The sequence below is a fragment of the Bidens hawaiensis genome, unplaced genomic scaffold (genome assembly GCF_021521415.1).
Source record: "Bidens hawaiensis isolate Kalapana, Puna unplaced genomic scaffold, B.hawaiensis_p1.1 tig00004733_1, whole genome shotgun sequence".
Taxonomy (NCBI): domain Eukaryota; kingdom Viridiplantae; phylum Streptophyta; class Magnoliopsida; order Asterales; family Asteraceae; genus Bidens; species Bidens hawaiensis.
In genome coordinates this window covers 543,968-564,366 of record NW_027491292.1, presented here as the reverse complement: position 1 = coordinate 564,366, position 20,399 = coordinate 543,968, and the positions used below count along the sequence as shown (strand labels likewise).

General features: G+C 35.4%; 1 protein-coding gene across 1 annotated transcript; it reads right to left on the bottom strand.

The window, feature by feature from the left end:
• Window positions 1-4,762: 4,762 nt before the first annotated feature.
• LOC143627762 (transcriptional repressor ILP1-like) lies at window positions 4,763-11,934 on the bottom strand. Its single transcript, XM_077097513.1, has 6 exons — window positions 10,825-11,934; window positions 9,265-9,432; window positions 8,507-9,180; window positions 7,546-7,840; window positions 7,167-7,456; window positions 4,763-5,086 (listed from the first exon to the last, which is right to left on the bottom strand). The coding sequence occupies exons 1-6, from the start codon at window positions 11,932-11,934 to the stop codon at window positions 4,906-4,908; spliced, it is 2,718 nt and encodes a 905-aa protein (XP_076953628.1). The 3' UTR covers window positions 4,763-4,905.
• Between the last annotated feature and the right edge of the window lie 8,465 nt (window positions 11,935-20,399).

Sequence of the window (20,399 nt, the reverse complement as noted above, 5' to 3'; positions counted from 1 at the left end):
AGTATTTGGATAGGTTGTCCACACACTTGGTTTGCTGAGGTCAAAGACTTTTGGCTATGTTAGGCGAACCATCATCGGGAAGTTGAGGATGGGCGGAAATTATGATTGGCCACTTTTCCAGGGTAGTTCCGTCCTTATGGCCAATACTAGAGTCTAACATCTTATCTTAGCGTTCTCTATTGTAAACAACTGAATTTCTTAAATGTTGTGTTTGAGTCATTTAGAACATTGGATGTTTGTTAGGTTCGTTAAGCCGATGATGATGTATAAGTCGTTGCTCCGTACTTCAGTGGGAGAACACTAAGTCATGGAGAGTTCAGAAGCTTACCCATTGCTTCTAAGTTTGGCGTTAATTAAGTGTCATTTTGAAGAATACTTCATAATTCTGATCCATTACTCATAATTTTGTCTTCTGAATTATTCTTTTCTTCAATACCTCACTGAATAACTAGTGGATTACAAATGATATTTCCTAAGAACAAAATGAAACAAAACAAACAAGGACAAAATCAAAAGATATCGACAATATGAAGATCATGTTCTTCAATACTTTGACTAAAAAATACGGCTTACAAGAAATATTTATCAGCAATCCCCCACTAAGAATTGAAAGAAAAAGATACTAAATATAAGAAGATAAGTGTAGTAGAGTTTGAACAAGATTGTAACTTTTGTTCATAGTCTTCTTACTTATCTCTCTCTTTTAAAGAGTTGTTTACCAACATTGTTGGTTCTTCAAAAATAAATTCATAAAATATTTAGGATGTATATGGTAAAAGAGCTTAGGGTTCTGACTTCTTCTCTATATGTTTACAATGTTGCCCAGAATATAAGATGAAGATTGATAAGAATAATAATCAAACAACAATTGAATTGCGAAAGGTATGAATTCTTCATTGATTTGGAAGATATATAAGACCATCGTTCATGTATTTTGACTAATGCTATTTACAAATTTAACCCTTTTACAATACATAAATATAAAAACTATCTAAAATATACTATGATATATTTACATAACTAACCCCTAAACTTTACATGTGAGGGATTAATGTCTAACATTCACCCCCTTAATCACGTACATGTAAAGATAGAGTCTTACGTTCTTCAAATCTTCTATTTTCGTCTTTCACGCCGTTATTCTTTAACCTTGAACTATGGCTTCCTTCCTTTCATTGAATGCTCCATTTGATTTACTTCACACAAATTCGTTTGCTTCTCACGACTTTATTTTGTTCCTCACGATTTGCTTCTCACGACTTGCTTCTCACGATTTCACTTCGCTAATTCTTGCTTCACGTGACTTTCTTCTACATTTTGATCATATCACATTATCAATTGTTGTCTTCTTTATATCGACATCAAGAAGGTAGGCTCTTCATATTCGGTTTCAACTAAGAGAGCCTTGTCATTCTTGTGTTTTCTATTTAGACATTCGTAGGCATAATGTCTAACCTTGCTACATTTGTAACACACAATGCGAGACTTATCTTTTGTGCCCGCTATGGGGTGATCGCTATTGTATTCTTGTGGCTTATTGTCAGATCTTTCTGATTTAAAATAGGTATCCTCTCTATCTTCATAAGTTTTCATGTCTCGTCCTCGCGACTGGCGGAATGTACCTCGTCCATGATTTCCAAACTGTTGGCCACGACCATGTTCATTGTCGTGTCTCTTGAACAAGAGTTTATCTTGATCATCAGTCACAGTTCCTCTTTTAGACTTAATCCTTTCTTCGAAGGTTTTAAGCCTCCCGATGACATCATCTACGGATACATTGGCCAGATCCGTAAATTTCTCTATTGAAGCAATTATTTGCAAAAATCTATCGGGCATAGAGGTCAAGATTTTTCTTACTAATGTAGGTTGTTCGAATTTTTCACTACAGCTAGTTGCTTTACTAACAATATTTGTTAGCCTCGTTGTGAAAGAATCGATAGTCTCACCGTCTTTCATTTGCAACTTATCAAATTCAGACTTGATGCTTTGCAATCTTGCCTGTTGCATTTGTGTTGCACGAAGATGTCTCCTTTTAAGTGTTTCCCACATTTCTCTTGTAATTTTACATTCTGCCACTCGCAAAAATAGATCTTCTAATAGAGTTTGAAACAAAAATATAATTGCACACTTGTCTTTCTTGACATCCACATTTGTTTCACTGGTGGGATCTATCTTTTCCCAAAGACTGTTTGCATCTAATATGATCTTCATTCGAATTGCCCATGTTGTATATTTTGTAGACTTTAACATAGGGCATTAGTAATTTGCAAGAGATAATCCCAACTCTTCATAAGTCACAAGGGAATTCTTTTCCTTTGGTGTTTCCGACTTGATCACCAATCAAGAATAATAATTATACACAAAGTATAATTAGAGGTTCCAAAAACCTTTTAAACTTGTAAGAATCAAAACAAACGTTTATAAAAATTTGTATCTTGTATAAACAAAGAACAAATCTTTGTATAACTAAATAATTAAACCTTAAACCAAATATATTAATGGATACCAGCGACCCTATACTTGGTTTAGTTTATAAAAAGAAAAAAACTTTTTTTCTTTATTAAATAAAGAACAAATCTTCATTAATATTATAATAAAAATTGTTGTCCATAATATAAGATGGAGATTGATAAGAATAACATTTAAACAATAATTGAATTGCAAAAGGTATGAATTCTTCGTTGATTTGGAAGATATATATAGACCATCGTTCACGTATTTTGACCTAATGCTATTTTTTACAACTTTAACCATTTTACAATACATTAATATAAAAACTAACTAAAACATACTATGATATATTTATATAACTAGCCCTTGAACTTTACATGAGAGGGATTAATATCATTCCATGATGTTGACGTTTTCGGTTTTCACAGTATTTTCAATTTTCATTGAAGCTTGTTTTCAGGGGAACCTTGTATGTTGATCCTTTCCTTTTTACTTAGCTTCATCTTCTATTCTAAGCATCAACAATATGCATTTGGTTCTTCATTCATTATAGGATGTAATCATTTCAACAAACACTGCGCTTGGTGCATAATAGTGACCAATGGGTTTGCTGAGTTTGTATATGACGTTGTATTTTTTTTTCCTTTAAATGTAACGACACGATTAAAATCATGTTCCAAAGCATGCATCACAAACCTTGGAATCTTGGATATGACAGGTTTGTCCTTTATGGGAAGACAAGCATTGTCTTTCAAAGCTTACCATAACAATACCATGTATCATATTTTGGACCCTGACTGGGGTGTCAAACGACACATTAAATGACACATTGATGCGTTCTCTAGCAACCTTGCTTGTTCGATCATAATAAAATCTAAAGGCTCATAGTATCCAAGGAAAATTGGCTTCATAGGCCTTATTCTCAAATTAGCCTTTTTTTTTTTCTTTTTATCTTTGAGGACGTTACATTCTCAAAAAAAAAAAAAAGAAAAACCTAAGCTGATTTGAGAATAAAGCTGATGAAGCCAATTTTCCCATTTGCTTTTAATACATTTGGTTTTCTGTCCCGGAGGTTGTGAATTTTTTTAGCAGGGTTCAGCGTGTCGTACATGGTACTTTTTCGACTCCTAAGTCCCAAAGCTTCGCTTTTATAGAATTGGCTTTGCTATTCAAAAGGGGGTTCCGCCGCAACTTGCTGCCTGTTCGCCTGCTACTTTATTGTAATTGTTTTGAGTTTAATAAGAAACATAAAGATATATTTGCAACCAAAAACCATGTAGCTCAGCTGATTAAGGAGGCTTAAGACCTCGAACAATAAGGAGTCTTCAAAAGACACTTAGGGGATTTTGGGATTCCTTATTTTCACCTCCTTATAACTTATAAGAAGAAGTTATAAGTTACAAAAGTGTAACTTATTAAAATTTCTCCTCACATAAGAAAGAAACCCAAACACTTTTTTTTAACTTATCATAAGTCATAAATTATAAGGAGGTAAAAATAAGAAATCCCAAACACTCCCTTAACTATGATTGCTCTTTTGGAGTAAAACAAGCAATCGAGATAGCTTCAACCCAAAAATGTAGTGAGAGATAAGAAGAGGCCAATATTGTTCTTGGCACCTTGCAACTCCATTTGGTTTTGGGGTTTTTGTTGAATAATAGTATGTGAAAAATAAAAATAGGTTTCACCCAAACCGGTTCCCAAACACCCAAACCGTCAATTTCAGGTCCGGTTCCCCTTAAGATCGACCAAACCGGTTTTAAAACCGAATCTGTTTGAGAAAAACCGGTTTAAAACCGAGTAAACCGGTTTATAAACCAAACCGAACCGACGTGACCAGGCCGACCTATCTTGTGTGTAAACCGGTTTATAAACCGAACCGGTTTGAGTCAAACCGGTTTTAACCAGCCGTTGACCAAACCGGTTCGGTTTATAAACCGGTTCGGTTTGGGTTTAAAACCGGTTTTGTGCACCTCTACCCCAAACCCAACTAGCCCGACCCGAACCAGCCCGTTACCCAAGTACACAATTATTAATTAACCCAAAACTAAACAGTGTTGGACTGTTAGATACAAGGTAGCCTATGGCTATCAATCAAACAAAAATCCAAATAACTAGAACCGATTAGCTTGAACCTGAAAGCTTGATTACCGAGGTTTGGTTTAAACAAAAACCGCTTTAAAAGCCATTACAAGAGGCATGGTTAAGAATCAAGTCTAAGAATTGTTGCTATGTTCAAGTTTTAGCCTCATCCCGCCCATTCCAAGGGCATTTTCGTAATTTCATATACCACAAACCAACAATAGCACAAGACATAACATAAAACTAGTACATTGAGAATCAGCTCATTACTACAAATAAACTCGCAGTGTGCCTGGTTAAAAAGCAATTTAATTAAAAATAAAAAACTAAGTTTTATATGTTTATTACTAACCATTTGTGACAAAAAGGGAACTAAAGAGCTTCTTTTAAATTGAAGGTTCTAGAAACGTGCCGCGCGTGATCATACTTGTTAAGTTCAACAAGCATCTTCTTCAACCTGCGAGCAAGTCCAGTTGTCCCAGAATAACTCTGTTTCTTCTCCAGTATTCTGCCGAGAACACTTAAGTAATCCACCATTGGTTGCAATCGTGGGCTGAAAATGTAAACACCAACAAATAAGCATTCTCTACTATGCAACCAACACTTAACATAATCAATATGTGTGTGTCAGCACATATTCAATACTGGGATACATATAGCGGTTATGTATGCTGTTCTCAACTTCTTGCAATTCTTCGCTTAAAATTAGTTTTGCATGCACTGATGTACATATATTTCATATATGTATATGCAAATGTGTGTGTGGATGTATACATATGAGTATGCATGTTTATATGTACGTCTATATATGATTATGCATGTTTATATGTATCAAGGCCTGTAAATGGACCAGACGTTCAGTGCCAGGAAGTTCGTTTATGTTCATTTAACAAGCATGAACAAAATTTTTGTTCATTTAGTTAAAACGAACGAACATGAACACCATGTTTCGCTCGTTCATTTATGTTCATGAGCGTTCATTTGTGTTTGTTTATGTTTGTTTAGAAAATAACTGAACACAATTTGTATTTTGTAAATTATATGACCCAAAAATGTGTAATTTTTAAATCCCTAATATTTAATTTCAATACAGCAATACAGATAGCGTTGTTTGAAAATTTCATTCCCTAATAATCTAATACATCCCTAATATCTAATTCATGTTATCGGTGAAGTATTTAATTATTAGTTTCTTAAATATAACATGTACATTAGAACCACCAAGGATGGACCCTTCAACTTTTGATAGAATCCTGATAGATTATTTTGGACGAATCATGTACATTTTAACAACAATTTTGGATGTGATTTTTGAATGAATCATGCAGTTAAAGTTTTATGTTTGTTGTTTAGGATTATGAGGCTAGTCAAGCTCGATAAGTAAAGCTTAGAGACTCGAGCTCGTTTAAGCTCGGCTCTATTTGATCTTGTAGCAAATCAATATCAAGTAGTTCACAAACGGCTCAGCTCGTTTAAGTGTGTTCATTTATCAGAGTGTTCATTTAGTTTTAAACAAACACGAGCATGTTCATTTTTTAAACGAACGAACATGAACACAAATGATTGTTCAATTTAGTGTTTGTGTTCGTTTAAAGTTAAATGAGCGAACACAAAGCTCATGTTCGTGTCTGTTCGGCCTAAATGGTATGCAGACATACAGGTGTATGCGAGCCAAGCAAAGCCTAATCACACCTAAGCTCGAACTTGGCTTGTTTATTCTTTTATAATTTTATTTATACAAATTTATTCGAGCCGGGGGTCTCACCGGAAGCAGCCTCTCTATTCCTTCGGGGTAGAGGTAAGGCTGTCTACATCTTACCCTCCTCAGACCCTACCATAGCTTTGCTATCGGTGGGATTTACTGAGTATGATGATGATGATGATGATGATGATGATGATGATGATGATGATGATGATGATTTATACAAATTTATAATTACCTCTTTGTAAACACATAACTATAAGTTTATACAGAACATAATATATATACTATGCAGTTGATAATTTTACATATAAAAATTACCAATATTCAAATATGTAATTAACATACGAACAATTATATAAATAAAAGTCTCGTTTAGGATCGCGAGGCTAGTCAAGCTCAATAAGTAAAGCTTAAAGACTCGAGCTCGTTTAAGCTCGGCTCTATTCGATCTTGTGGCAAGCCGATCTCGAGTAGCTCACAAACGGCTAAGCTCGTTTACACCCATAGGCCCTATGTTTTTGTGCATGCATAGGCATACACATATACGTATGAGCGTGCGCGTGTATATGCAAGTATTGTATATCTGTGTGTGTATGCAACTATAGTATAGGTATGTGTGTATGCAATTATAGTATAGGTATGTGTGTATATGTATATTTGTAAGATTATGTAAGTTCGAATGTATTTATGTATGTATGCATGTATATGTAAATTAGTATGTAAACGTGCATAGGTAAGTAGGGGAAGGATCACAATAAAACTAACAAAGACTCCATACTACACATATGCAGTATGCTACATATATAATTATATACTGCATATATGCGTACTGGTACTAATATCATCTGTGTAGTATGATATATATGTGTGTGTGTAGTACAAATATCCCGATGTAGGTTTGTATGTATATATTTAAGCATGTATGTACCTTCTTTCACCAGTGACTTCTGGACCAGCCCACACGCCAGACATCGATGCAACAACTCGTTCAGTTCTCGTGATTGCATCCTCAATGTTTGACTGAATGCTTCTAAGATGAGGAAGAATCTTTGCACTCAAAAGATCATCAAGAGCAAGCTTCTCAAGAACCGAAGTCGACAGAATATTATTCCACAAGCATATATTTCTCAATAACCGTACCGCCATACCAAACCTATACGCTGAAAATCTAGCTGCATTTGGTACCGCCTTCAGCACATAAGTGTTCCAGGTTGGAACCTGTTTTTCACACATTTCACAACATCAGCACATAAATTAACAATTTAGCAGTCAGCTGTTAACAATAATTATAATAATAAATTATATACCATGAGATTTGATACTGCCTCAGAAAGACGGCTATGAAGAACAGAAACGAGTTCACTAACTGCTTTTCTGGAATGTGAAAAATAGGAAATGACCAATTTTGTAGCAGAAACAGCATTCCTGGTCTCCTTAGTACTAAACATATCCCAACAGTGAGCCAGCTCATGCTGTAATAAAGGAACAGCAACCTTTTCAACCAAATTAGGTACAAGGTCGTCATCAGCATCAACATCAACATCATCCAAGTTGACTTTAGTTCTATCATCCGACATACCGTAATCATACAGCAATCCATGCCTGAGAAAATAAATCAATATAAGCATAAAATAAGATAATGTTTGGGTTCATTTAAATGCCTATTAACGAAAATGAAAATAGGAATAAGTTTATTGGTTGGATCAATGACAGATTGACATGTGAACACCCGTCAATTTAGGCCTACAAACGAACCATTCGTAAAACCTTTGGCGGGAGGTTTGTTTATTAATTAAACAAACACAAACAAGATATCTTGTGCATTCAAGTAAATGACACATGAACACATGTTTCGTTCGTTTATGTTCACTTAGGAAAAGTTTAAAATATATGTATATGTGTGTGTATTTTTAAAATTAAACTTTTATTTTACAAGCTCATATATCATCACCCTTTTAAATGTACGTTTGTGTTCGGTTATGTTTGTTCGTTCACATTGATAAATTGTCCATTTAGTCTATTAACGAACAAACATGTTTATTTTTCTTAACGAACGAACACAAACAAAAAATTCAATCGATCAATTGGCCATGTTCGTGTTCGGTTAAAGTTAAGCAAACAAACATGAACACGCCGCCGTTCATGTTTGTTCTGTTCGTTTACAGGCCGACCCGTCATGAAAACCCTTGCCAGCAATTTACTCACCCACTTAACTGCTGGATCATACCCGTCTGTCAGGTTCAAGAAATTTGAGCAGAGCGTACGTACCACTTCATATTAAAAAAATCTGAATCCTGATGAAGTGGGTCCCACTTCAAAAGCTCCAACCTTACATAAGGAGAAAAGATTGTAGGTATGCTCAGTGACATGTAAGCATCCCTGTAGCTAGAAGAATATTCCTTTTTCCAATTTTCAAATTCTTCTTTAACTGAGGACAGTTGAGAAAATTTTTCATCTGCATCACTGAATATTTGACCAGCTACTTGAAGTAACTGATCACGGTTTGATTCATATGCTGAGCTGTCACTGTCACTCTCATCCGTGCTTGACTCCCCTTCTATTATTAAACTATCGGTTTCCATGGTCGACGTTCGTTTTGACTCAGATCGGGCTTTTCTTCGTTGCCGGGCTTCCGCTCTTCTTTTCATGTCCATGCGCTTTTGTAAGTTTTCGTCCCGCCCAAACTCGTCTAGTTTCACAGGAAGGTTTTTTGACTCACGTAAGGCGATTAATGCCGCTTGAGCAGCGGCGGTGGCAGCTTCAACCATAGAGGCGCTGGTGCCGCCTTTGTTGAAAACCGCCATTGCGGCATTGACAGATGCTTCAAGTTCGGTCAGCTCGTCATTACTGTCGGCTGTTCTTCTTTCAAAGATGGCTTCTGCACGTTTTTTGTAAAGCTTTTGCATTTGGTCCTCTAGCTCCTCGAGATATGGAGCTTTATCCTGAAATTCAGGAGAAAATGCATCCATGATAAATTATATATATATACTATAGGCACACACATATATACATACATACAAACATACCTGCAAAAAGTCACATATGACAGAAACATAGTCGCGAAGCTTTTGCATAAAGATGAATTTGTCTCCAGCAGCATTGAGAGCATTTTCAAGAAATGCAACTTTTGCCAATGAGTCAGCCAATAATCCATCAGTTTTGGTCAATGAAGTCAATGTGCGGCTGTGAGTTTCCTGAAAAGATTAGTTAATACACTGTGAGTTCACTATACAAAAGATATTACACAAGAAAAAACAGAACATTTAATGAAACGAGCAAACTTCTTATAACTTGTTATGTTGTTTTTTTAATTTCTCAAGTCATCAAAAGTATAATTACGGTGATTATCGTAGATAAAGAAAAGTCCTTATCATTATGTGATTACAACTACACAGGTGTTTGAGATTGCTTATTAAAATTTCAAGCAACTCATGCTTTTAAGCAACAAACCGCGATTAAAATAAAAAAAAAACTTGTTTCGCCCTAAGGGTAAACTTGTAATTCATATAGTTGAACCCATCAAGAATAATTACTATAAAATGCGTATTGCAATTTTATATCAGAACTAAAAGCCTAAAACAGATGTTTAAAATTATCATAAACATAATCAATTTCACTATAAACAAACCACTAGAAAGGAGTAGAAAGTGTCTTTAAAAGGTCATAATTAAGTAATCATTCTCAAAATGAAATATGTAACACCACCTATGTTCATCTGATTATTAATGATATAAACATATACACATACACCACACTCTAGATCACTAACAGCCTCTATCACCCTCAAATTTAACCTAATGGTTTCATTATTCAAAGATCTTATCAAAAGCACAAGTCAACATAAGATTTATGTTTTCATCTCTGCTCAATTCAAAAGGATGCTTTAAGTTCTCTGCATTAAAATATCATCAAGTGCCCAATTTTTTATCACTACAATTTCAAGAAATTTTTTTTGTAAGTTGAAGAATGGTGTGAATGGATTACTGGAAACAATAGTAAGATTAACTAATGCAGTTCAGTAGGCCTATGCAACTTTAAAGTTAGTAAGTACATTTTTTATTTGCTTGTTTGTTACAATAATCTAAAAAAAGTTAATTATCGACATGACATAATCCTCAAAACTGAGGGGGGGAAAACTGTGAGTGCAATCAGTGGATGAAAGTTAAATATACGACATAATGCCTCTCTTATGCAACTTAAATATACGGCATCTAGCCATGTTTTCTTGCTACAAGTGCCTAAGCTACACGTATGCAGATGAAGTAACTGATAAGCATGTGCCATGTTATGTGCCATGTTGTGGTCAATTTGTTCATTCAAGATCACATTCTCAAGCATCTATATCCAAAAGGTTTTCAGACTGCTAAGTGCACCCAGTGTGCACTCAGTATAGTAACAATCACAAGGTATTCTAGTTTAGCTATAAACATGTTATCTGCTAAAAGAGCAACCCTACCCTGTAAACAATTAACTCCATGAAAGCCAAATATTATTCAAAAAAAACAAACCAGGCACCATATAAAAAACACAAACTGTATAAACTTCAGTACATAAAATTAAAGAACATAGAACGCTTAGACACATACCTGTAGCCGCTTAACACTCTCATACAAAGCCTTTTTAGAAACCTCAGCCTGCTGCGATATAGACAACGTCTCCGAACCCGACGACCATCCAACCGATCCACCAATACTCGGACCATCACTAACCGACTGATAAGACGAACTCGTACCAGCCGGATACACAACCCTTTGCTGCACTGCAACACTGGTACTACTCACACCTCTACCGACAACCCCTTCATCGATCCGTTTCCCTAACCCTTTCCTAACCTGCTCTTCTTCCCACATCTTATCCTCCTCATCTTCTTCATCATCAACACCAAATCCATTACCACTAAAACCGACTTCAGTCTCCTTTTTACTTATACCCTTCGTTAAATCCACAACATCCTCGAAAACGCCTTTTTTCGCATCGTTTTTGTTTTTCTCGCCAATCAACGCAATCCTTCCTTGAAACTCCGGCTCCTCATCACTCAACCCTTCCGCCTCACCATGATTACTCCCACCATCCAACGCGATAAAATCCGGCGCAGCCGGCCCCGACTTCCGCAACCGCTCTCGTTTCGCCCGAATCGCATCAATCATCGCCTTATCCGGCACCAAATCCTCCTCCATATCATCATCCTCATCATCCTCATCTTGTTTAATATTTAACCCACCCTCACTAACCGGTTTAATCAAACCTTTTAACACAATAACCGGCTCCGCAGAAGCTAGTTTCGATAGCGGTGGCCGATACCGAGCCGAACTACTACTACTACCTAGGGTTTTGGAATTCTTTTGTAACTCTAGAAGTGCTTCTTTAGTGTAAGTACCTGCTTGTGGAAGTACATTTGAAGCCGTGTGTTGTTTCGATGAGCTTCGGTCTTTCACCGAGGTTAATTTGTGAACCGAAGGTTTCGAAAACCGAGTGGAATTGGAATTGGAATTGGAATTAGGTTTTGGAATTCGAGTAATTGGAGGAGTGTTGTCGGTTGATTCGTCGTCATCGGCGAAGCTGAGGAGATTAGGTTTTTTAGGGTTTTGAACGGTTGAGGGTTTCGATTGGGGTTTTTTGGTGGTGGTTGGTTGTTTACTGTCGTCGGCGTCGGTGTCGCCGGCACGACGACGGAAGTTGCGGACTCTGCCGCTCATCGCGGTGGTGATTCCGGTGGTGGTTGACGGTGGTGATGAAACCCTAGACGTCGGAAGTTTTGGAACGAGTTTTAGTTTTAGAGGTCAAAGGCCGACTAATGGAAAACAAACATTAATAGACAAGTTAAACAAACATAAACGATTGAATATTAATTTCAAAAGGTGTAATCGTTACCGGATGTTCACGAACATTATTGAACGAACCGACCTATGTTCAAGTTTGTCAGTTAAGATTATCGAACGGAAAAAAAAATTGTTCGTGTTCGGTTCATTTATTAAGCGGACAAACATAAACAAACTTCTCGTCAAACACATGTCTGGACGACCCCGGACATCCGGCTCATTTACAAAAATGCTTCTGACAAAGTTTTCGATTAATTTCGATTTAATTTCGTCGCTTTTCAGTTTCGATTAATAGTTCGATTATTGCTCACCCATACTATATAATAAAGAACCAAATACAAAAATAAAAAATAAATAAAACAGGGTCAAAGTTTCTTCTTCTTGTTTAGTTGAAGAAACCAACAAGCCAAGCAAATGTCATTGACCTTTAAAACATATTACGACTTAATTCTTTTGGTTTTCTTTTTTGATTGCCGTGGAAAGTGCCCTTATTGTATCAAACCAAACCGATGAATACCGAACTCCCTCCCCGAGCCAACGGTGGGTTAAATTTTATTAGTTAGTATTATGTTTTATATAAACATATATGTGTAGTATATAAAGTTGAAATTATAAATATATATAACAGTTAAATAATTAAATAACTTTATAATAATTATCCTTTTTTTAGGTTCAGTAGGATTCTTGTTGGTGTTGGTTGGAACCTTGAGTTATCTTGGTAGAAATTTGATATTTTTCTTTACGTCTTAGCAAATCATGTTTTTTTAATTTTTAACATGGAATTGTGATGTCTTTTTATGGGATCGCGGGTTTTTTTATTAGCTCCTATCTGAACTCTGAGATTAAAATTTTACTTACCAAGTGAGTTTGCATTTTAGATATAGATTTGAAACGAGTAAAGTTTGAATTTGAGTTCTCAATAGTTAGATTGAATCGAACTCAACTTGGAAGCACCAAGTAAATAACTTAATTAGACTTAAGATAAATAATAGACCCAACCTATCTAAATAACATTTTTATTGAATAAAAATACTGTCTTAAAACATGTTAACTCCTAATGGCTTTACCATGAGACCCAATTCACCTCACATTTGAGTCAAATATGTGAAGTGTGAATGTAAACTTTTTTAATTTTAAATAGTTTATAACCAAGAAAAAGTAGTCATAAAAATCCATAGATTAGGAAGGAAAAACATGTTTGTGAAAAAGCTTATATATCCAAGTGACCAAGTCCAAGAGAACTGTTAAAATATATGGGCCTCTACTTTCAAAAGCCCATTAAAAGGTATTCATATCATTATATGTCTGAAATCTGAATTCATTAAACTATATAGGCTGAAGCCCGTGCAGCCAAAAACTGCAAACTTATATGTTGCAACAAGCCCAATTAATAATATTAACAAAGTTTAGATGCCAAATAGTTGTTGATATAAGTTTGATCATGCGCATATAAGTGTGTTCAAATCCCTTTTCCGATATCAACCATCCTTATAATTTAACAAAACTTTTAAAGTGCAATTAAATTTGGCCCTACATCCGGTTTCTCAAATTAACTCCTAATCAACAAGTTCATATTCGAGTTGGAACCCATTTATCAAGAGCATCATCTTAGTCTTGGGCTAGAACTCATTTAAGTTTGCTTGATTTGATGTTTTTATTTACTCCCTTAAATTGGATGGGGATGGGTCTTTCTTTTGTCTATTATGAATGAGCATGGCTTAGGAGTGTTAATCGGGTTTCCGGTTGTTCGGCTCGAGTTATTCTAGTTTTTGTTGTTTGAAAGTCCAACCGAAGCCCGACCATAGTATCTATCGGGTGTTGAGTATTCAGTTATTGGGTTAATTGGGTCGAGTTTTGGGCATTAAGAAATATTGACAGTTAGACAAACAACAACAAAAAATGGAAAATCAAAATTATCATTAATATTCTATTATTTCTATATAATTCAAGGGAACCATAACAACAAAAGCAACTTAAAGTGTTGGGGTTTTGATCGACTTTGGTATCCAGGTTTTGAGTTTCGAGTTAATGCGTTTGAGTTATTCAGGTTTTTATGTTTAAAAGTCTTACAAAATTCTACCATTATAACAATTGGTTTAATCTGTTTTTTAGTATGTTAGGGTAAGATTTCTATAGATACGGGAAAAAATCGACAGGCCTAGCATGGCTTCATACCTCACCAAGGATACATTTGGCAGGCATATGCGTGAAGAAAGGCCTAATCAAGCTCAAATTCGAATTGGAACTCATTTATAAAGGAGCTTCATCTTATTCTTTAGTCTATTTTATGCATTTCTCACGAAATGAATAAATTATATTAAAAATACAAACAGGGTGTTGATCTTGAACATAAAAACTATACGACAAACGTAATGCTCAATTGAGAAAAGTGAATAAAGTACACATTACATTATCTTCCAATATGTTCAACATATACTCATTTAGGGTAATACCACTATGTGTTTTGATGATCTAACTCATTAGTTTAACGACCACATTCACGATCCTCAGTAGGTGTGAACAGTGAGTTCACACGCTCTCACTAGTCAATGTTTTTTTCGCGACGTAAACAAAGTACCGGGTCTACAAGACCAAAAGTACCACTTTATATGGGTGGATTCCACTTGATTGTCACAATTGTTTGAACTTCAATATCTAATGCAACAACTTTTTAAATTTTTGTGGTGTAAAAGACAACAAATAAGACCTTAAGGGGGTGGTCCAATGCAATTATTCAAAAACTTATGAGAAGCAAAATAAGTAAAACCTTTTTTTTTTCAAAATGGTCATGAAAATGGGCCCACTGTGTTCTCTTAGTGTGTGTGCATATGATCTCCCTGTTCTCTATACATAGGGCCCAATCTTTCATGTTAGGTCTAACTCATGATCAACACCTGTCTTCCAAATTCAATGCTTGAATAGTTGGTCAAATTTTGGGTTGGTTAATGAACAAAGGTAATGACGGTGGTATTATGTAGTGATAGTATTAAAAGATATATAACTAATATTTCAATATTGAAAAAACGACACAAACTAGCTAACCGTTAGAAGCCAAGAATATAACAAACCAAACATTAAAATCAAAGTTACACCAATCCCTCCAAGTCCACGACTTAAACGAGGATCCATTTTTAATCCAAAAATAATCCAAAGCTGTAATGGTCCTCACAACTTCAGGAACCGACAAGCCCTTATTGAAGAAATTACGTTCATTTCTCGTTTTCCAAATACACCAGTAAGTTGTCATTATAATTCTATTCAAAGCCTTTTTCATTTTAGTACACACTGGAACCAAACTATGAAGCGTAAGAAGGCCTCGAATAGAAAAAGCAAAAATCGAAGGAATCTTACACCAAGAACCGATAATTCCAATCAAATATGACATCCAAGTCATGAATCTCATTAGTCAATGCATTTCTTAATCTCTGTCAAAAATCATATTCATAATTCATTACTTTATTTTCTTTACCTTCATATATCTGCAACTTCCTTTCACTGAAAAACTATATTAGTTCGTAACAAAACAGCTCTATGTGTCTCTCTTTTCCAAAACATATGCGTAAAAGTACTTGTTACATCTTACCCTCCTCAGACCCTACCATAGCTTTGCTATTGGTGGGATATACTGAGTACGATGATGATGATGATGATGATGATAACGTTTCTTTTAGAATAAAAGATAACCACTTATTACTAACGCATACATATTTTACTTATTGAAAGCTCTTACTAAAATATGCAAACCAGTCTTGCCACATTTTAAGAATATATAGGGTATGTTTGGCAATGAGCTTTTAGGTGCTTTTAGGGCCTTCAAGCTTCAAGCTTTTAAGAAAAAACTCATACTCAATTAAAAGCCTTGTTTGGTTGAAGGAGCTTGAAGCTTTTAGGTCATGAGAAAAAGCTTAAAGCTCGAACTAGGGTATGTTTGGCAAGGAGCTTTTAGGAGCTTTTAGGGGCTTCAAGTTTCAAGCTTTTAAGAAAAAGCTCATACTCAATTAAAAGCCTTGTTTGGTTAAGGGAGCTTAAAGCATTTAGGTCATGAGAAAAAACTTAAAGCTTAAAGCTCCAACTAGTAGCGTTTAGAAAGAGCTACAAGCTTTTAGTGTTTTAATTACTTAAATAACCTTCTAAAATAAGTACATTTAATATTATTATTTTTTTAGTTATGCCTATTTTGGTCATTTTATATATTTTATTAAAAGCTCTAGCTACTCTGTCAAACATCTAAATATATCTAAAAAGCTACAGCTACCAGCTTCAAGCCTCCAGCCATCAGCGTCCAGCTACAGCTACCAGCTAGTTTTCCCAAAACATACCATAGGTAGCGTTTAGAAAGAGTTACAAGCTTTTAGTATTTTAATTACTTAAATAACCTTCTATATTAAGTACATTTAATATTATTTTTTTAATTATGCCCATTTTGGTCATTTTGTAAATTTTATTAAAAGCTCCAGCTACTCTACCAAACATCTAAATATATCTAAAAAGTTACAGCTACCAGCTTCAAGCCACCAGCCACCAGCTTCCATCTACAGAGTGGCAGGTCACTGCTGCGTTGGCATGTGAGCTCTGACTAACTTGTTCATTAAAAACGTGCAATTGCTTAACTAAGAATGCAATTATTGTTTAATTTTTCTTTTTGTAAAAATGTGAATTGATGAATTTGATTGGTTTGAAAAATGTGGCCCCACATCCCAAACCCTTATGCACGTCAACACGTTAGCGTCCATAGGGACCGCTTTCCTTTTGACGCCCATGTGAAATGGCTTGGCCGATGAAATGTGGGTGAGACTGAGATGGCAAGGACGACACCCTACTACACAAAGTCTAATTCACTACTATATTATTTTACCTTCATACTCATACATATGCAACTTTCTTCTAATAGAAAAAACTTTTAATCCGTAAGAAAACAATTCTATTCCATGTATCTCTTTCTTTTTCAAAATATGTGCAAAAAAATACTTATTGTGACGTTTCTTTTAGAATAAAAGATAACCGCTTACTACTAATACCTACCATATTCTACTTATTGAAAAACTCTAAATAGAAATATGCAAACCACCACCATCACAATTATAAAATATAATGATATTATTTAATAAAGTAAATAAAATATATATGAAAGTAGTCATCATGTTCATCAAAAGATTATTAAGACTTTAGGCATAAGTTCATCATTCATGCATAAAACCCTTTTGATTCACAAGTCTATTGAAGCAATCCCATCAAATATGACATCCAAGTTGCTAATGCGTTTCTTAGTCTTTGTCAAAAACCATTTCCATAATTCATCACTATTTTTTTACCCTCATAGATCCGCAAATTCTTTTACTAAAAATCATATTTTAATTCGTAACAAAACGACACTATGTATCTCTCTCTTTCCCTAAACTTGTGTAGAATACTATTTATTGTGACGTTTCTTTCTGTATGAAAGATAATTACTTACTAGTAGCATCGTTTCTTTCCGAATAAAAGATAACCACTTTCCGCTAGCACCTACTATATTCTACTTATCGAAAACTCTTAATAACAATATGTAAACCACTCTCGCCACAATTTAAGAATTTATAATGATACAACTTAATAAAATAAATAAATCATACAAAAAGAAGTCATAATAGCATTCTTCAAAAGATTGTTAGCTACCAAATAACTACAATAGTGAATTAACCATGAAGCCCCGCTTTTTTTTAAATCTTTCTTATGACATCTTTATATGAGGTTAACTTCATTGTTTATAGAGCAATAATCAAACATATATCTACAAAGGTGGCACTTGCATCTAGAGTGGTCGCTACCAACTCTGTGTTTTTATGCGTGAACTATGGTTCATAACCGAAAACAGTTAGCCATATACTGATCTCCTGTGATAGGGCTAAATTGATATGGGAGAAAATTGAGGTACAATTCAAGGTAAACACTCTTCACCGCACTTCTTTTCAGCAACTTATGGAGTTACCCTCAAAGCTACACATCTTGAACCTACACAAGGTGTTTGGGCTCAATTGTTGTTTGGCCCAAGTGTAAAGCCCAGCCCAAGAATTATTACTTATTATGGTTTATTATATTAGGTAATGTCTTAACTAGCAAGTTTGGTTAGTCTATATAAGCCGAGTTATGGTTAGACATTATAGATTGTGAAGTTGGTGCAACTGAGTTAGGGTTTATCAAGAGTCAAACCGAGTTAGGGTTGAGCTGTAATCAATTTTTTGAGTTATATTTTCTGATTATTATAAAAGAGAGTTAGTCGTTTAATTCGTGTTTGATTATCGATCTGGGATTTGAATTGGTATCAGAGCCAAGTTTAAAATCGATAGTCGGAGTTCTGAAATCAGCGGCGATTTTACAGCGGCGGTGACCGTTAGCTTGAGGAGAAGCTATCACTCGGCGCGTATCAAAACCAAGTTGGTTTCTGAATCCAGGTGTGTTTTGTTAAATTCGGAGTCGGGCCTGTGACGGTATCGATTGGGAGAACAAGCAAGTTCCTTCAATCGGTGTTCTTTTTTGCGGAGCAGTTTCCGAGAGATTGAGTTTGCGAGGGGTGACGTTCCGTTTCCCGTTTTATGTGTTTCTTTTGATTTTGCGGTTGCGTACAAGGTCACATGAGATTGGTTTTGTGAATTGTGATTAGAAAAGGATATTCACTTTGTCACGAAAAGTCTAGAGGTTGGCATGAAGAAAATTGCTTTGGTTCTTGCACAGATTTGTTTTCTTTGGTTCGTTGACTTTTGTGGCTGAGTTGAAACTCAATGAAGGAAAAAAAAGTTGGTTTGATTTTATTTCTTTAATAATTGGCTTTTAAGGTTGTCTCGAGGTTTTAACCAAGTGGAGCAAAAGGGGTTCGATGTCAATGGCGGGTGACAAAGAAAGACCGGTAATCCAACCCAAAGCGAGTGGAGGGATTTCGTTACAGGTTCCCAAGCTGAATGGAACTAATTACATCACATGGGCGATTGTGGTAGAAGTGATTTTGGATAATCAAGACCTATGGGAAGTTGTTCAACCACAAGAGGGTGCGGTTATTGATGTGAAGAAGAATAAAACGGCAAGATCGTTTTTGTTTCAAGTGGTGGATGGTGATATTCTTCTTCAAATTTCTCAATACAAGAATGCCCGGGATATATGGACGGCTTTGAAGGCATGGTATGTTGGGGCCAAGCGAGTTCAAAAGGCTCGACTGCTAACTCTGAAAAGTGAATTTGAGAAACTTAAGATGGCGGAAAACGAGACCGTTGATGAGTTTGCAGGAAAAATAACAAGTATGGTTTCAAAGGCAACGAGTCTAGGTCACATGTTCGAGCAAGATGTCTTGGTGAAGAAGTTACTGGATGCGGTTCCAGATAAATACTTCCAACTCGTAGCCTCAATCGAGCAAAGTGTTGATCTCTATAGTTTGAAGTTTGAAGATACCATTGGAAGACTTAAGGTGTTTGAGGAACGTCTAGGAGGGAGAGAGCGCGTTTCAAATTCACAAGGTCAGTTACTTTTCAATCGATCGAAAAGTAGTTATAAAGGGAAGTCGTATGATCAGTCCGGTAGCCGAGGTAAGGGTTGGCCGAGAAGAGGCCGTGCAACCGTAGGTCAAGACCGAGACGATGATGAGCAAGATGGTTGTGAAAACCGAGGTTGTGATATTTGTCAATTTCGGGTTATTTTATACTTGTATTTTTAATGTAAACCTGACCCGTTTTGTATCCCGAACCTTTCGATATTATCAAAATGATGAATTGTATGTTAAATATTTGTTTTATAGTTGTTGGATAAAAAAAACACCCTGTTCGGTTCTTAAAATTCCCCGAAAACGCTCAAAACGAACTCCAGGGACTAAAACTACCAAAATGGAGACTTGAAGGACCCATTTGTAGTTTGTGCTTTCTTGGGTCTATAACCAACCCATTTTCATGAAACACCCTTTATGAAAGACCCATTCAACTTACCCTATATATACACACCCATCTTCTTCATTTGTGCTTGCTCATTTCTTCATTTCTCTCTCAAATTCTTGAATTCTAAGGTTGTTCTTCATAAGCTAATCTTTCATTTTAACTAACTTCTCAATACTTAAAGCTTGATGTTACAACATATATATAATATACACTCCTTTTTTACCTTCGGTCTTTCATTTCTCCGGTCTCGGCCGGTTGAAATGTCGGACTAGTAAGGCAAGGTTACATGAAGGACTTTGTAGTCCTTGTTTATATATTTAACAAATCTAACCATATAACTTGTTATACTTGCTTAAATTCTACATATTTTAGTTTATTTTTCATATTTGTCAAGTTCCATGGTATTAGGTATGTGGTGACTAGCCTCGTTTTCATCCCGAGTTGAGA

Bases quoted from the DNA above. Each gene is read 5' to 3' on its own strand.
- LOC143627762 (XM_077097513.1), bottom strand. From the start codon at position 11,934: ATGAGCGGCAGAGTCCGCAACTTCCGTCGTCGTGCCGGCGACACCGAC. The intron at 9,433-10,824 runs GTATGTGTCTAA...TAATCTTTTCAG, and splicing joins AGAGTGTTAAGCGGCTACAG to GAAACTCACAGCCGCACATT. The intron at 5,087-7,166 runs GTACATACATGC...TTACATTTTCAG, and splicing joins GAAGTCACTGGTGAAAGAAG to CCCACGATTGCAACCAATGG.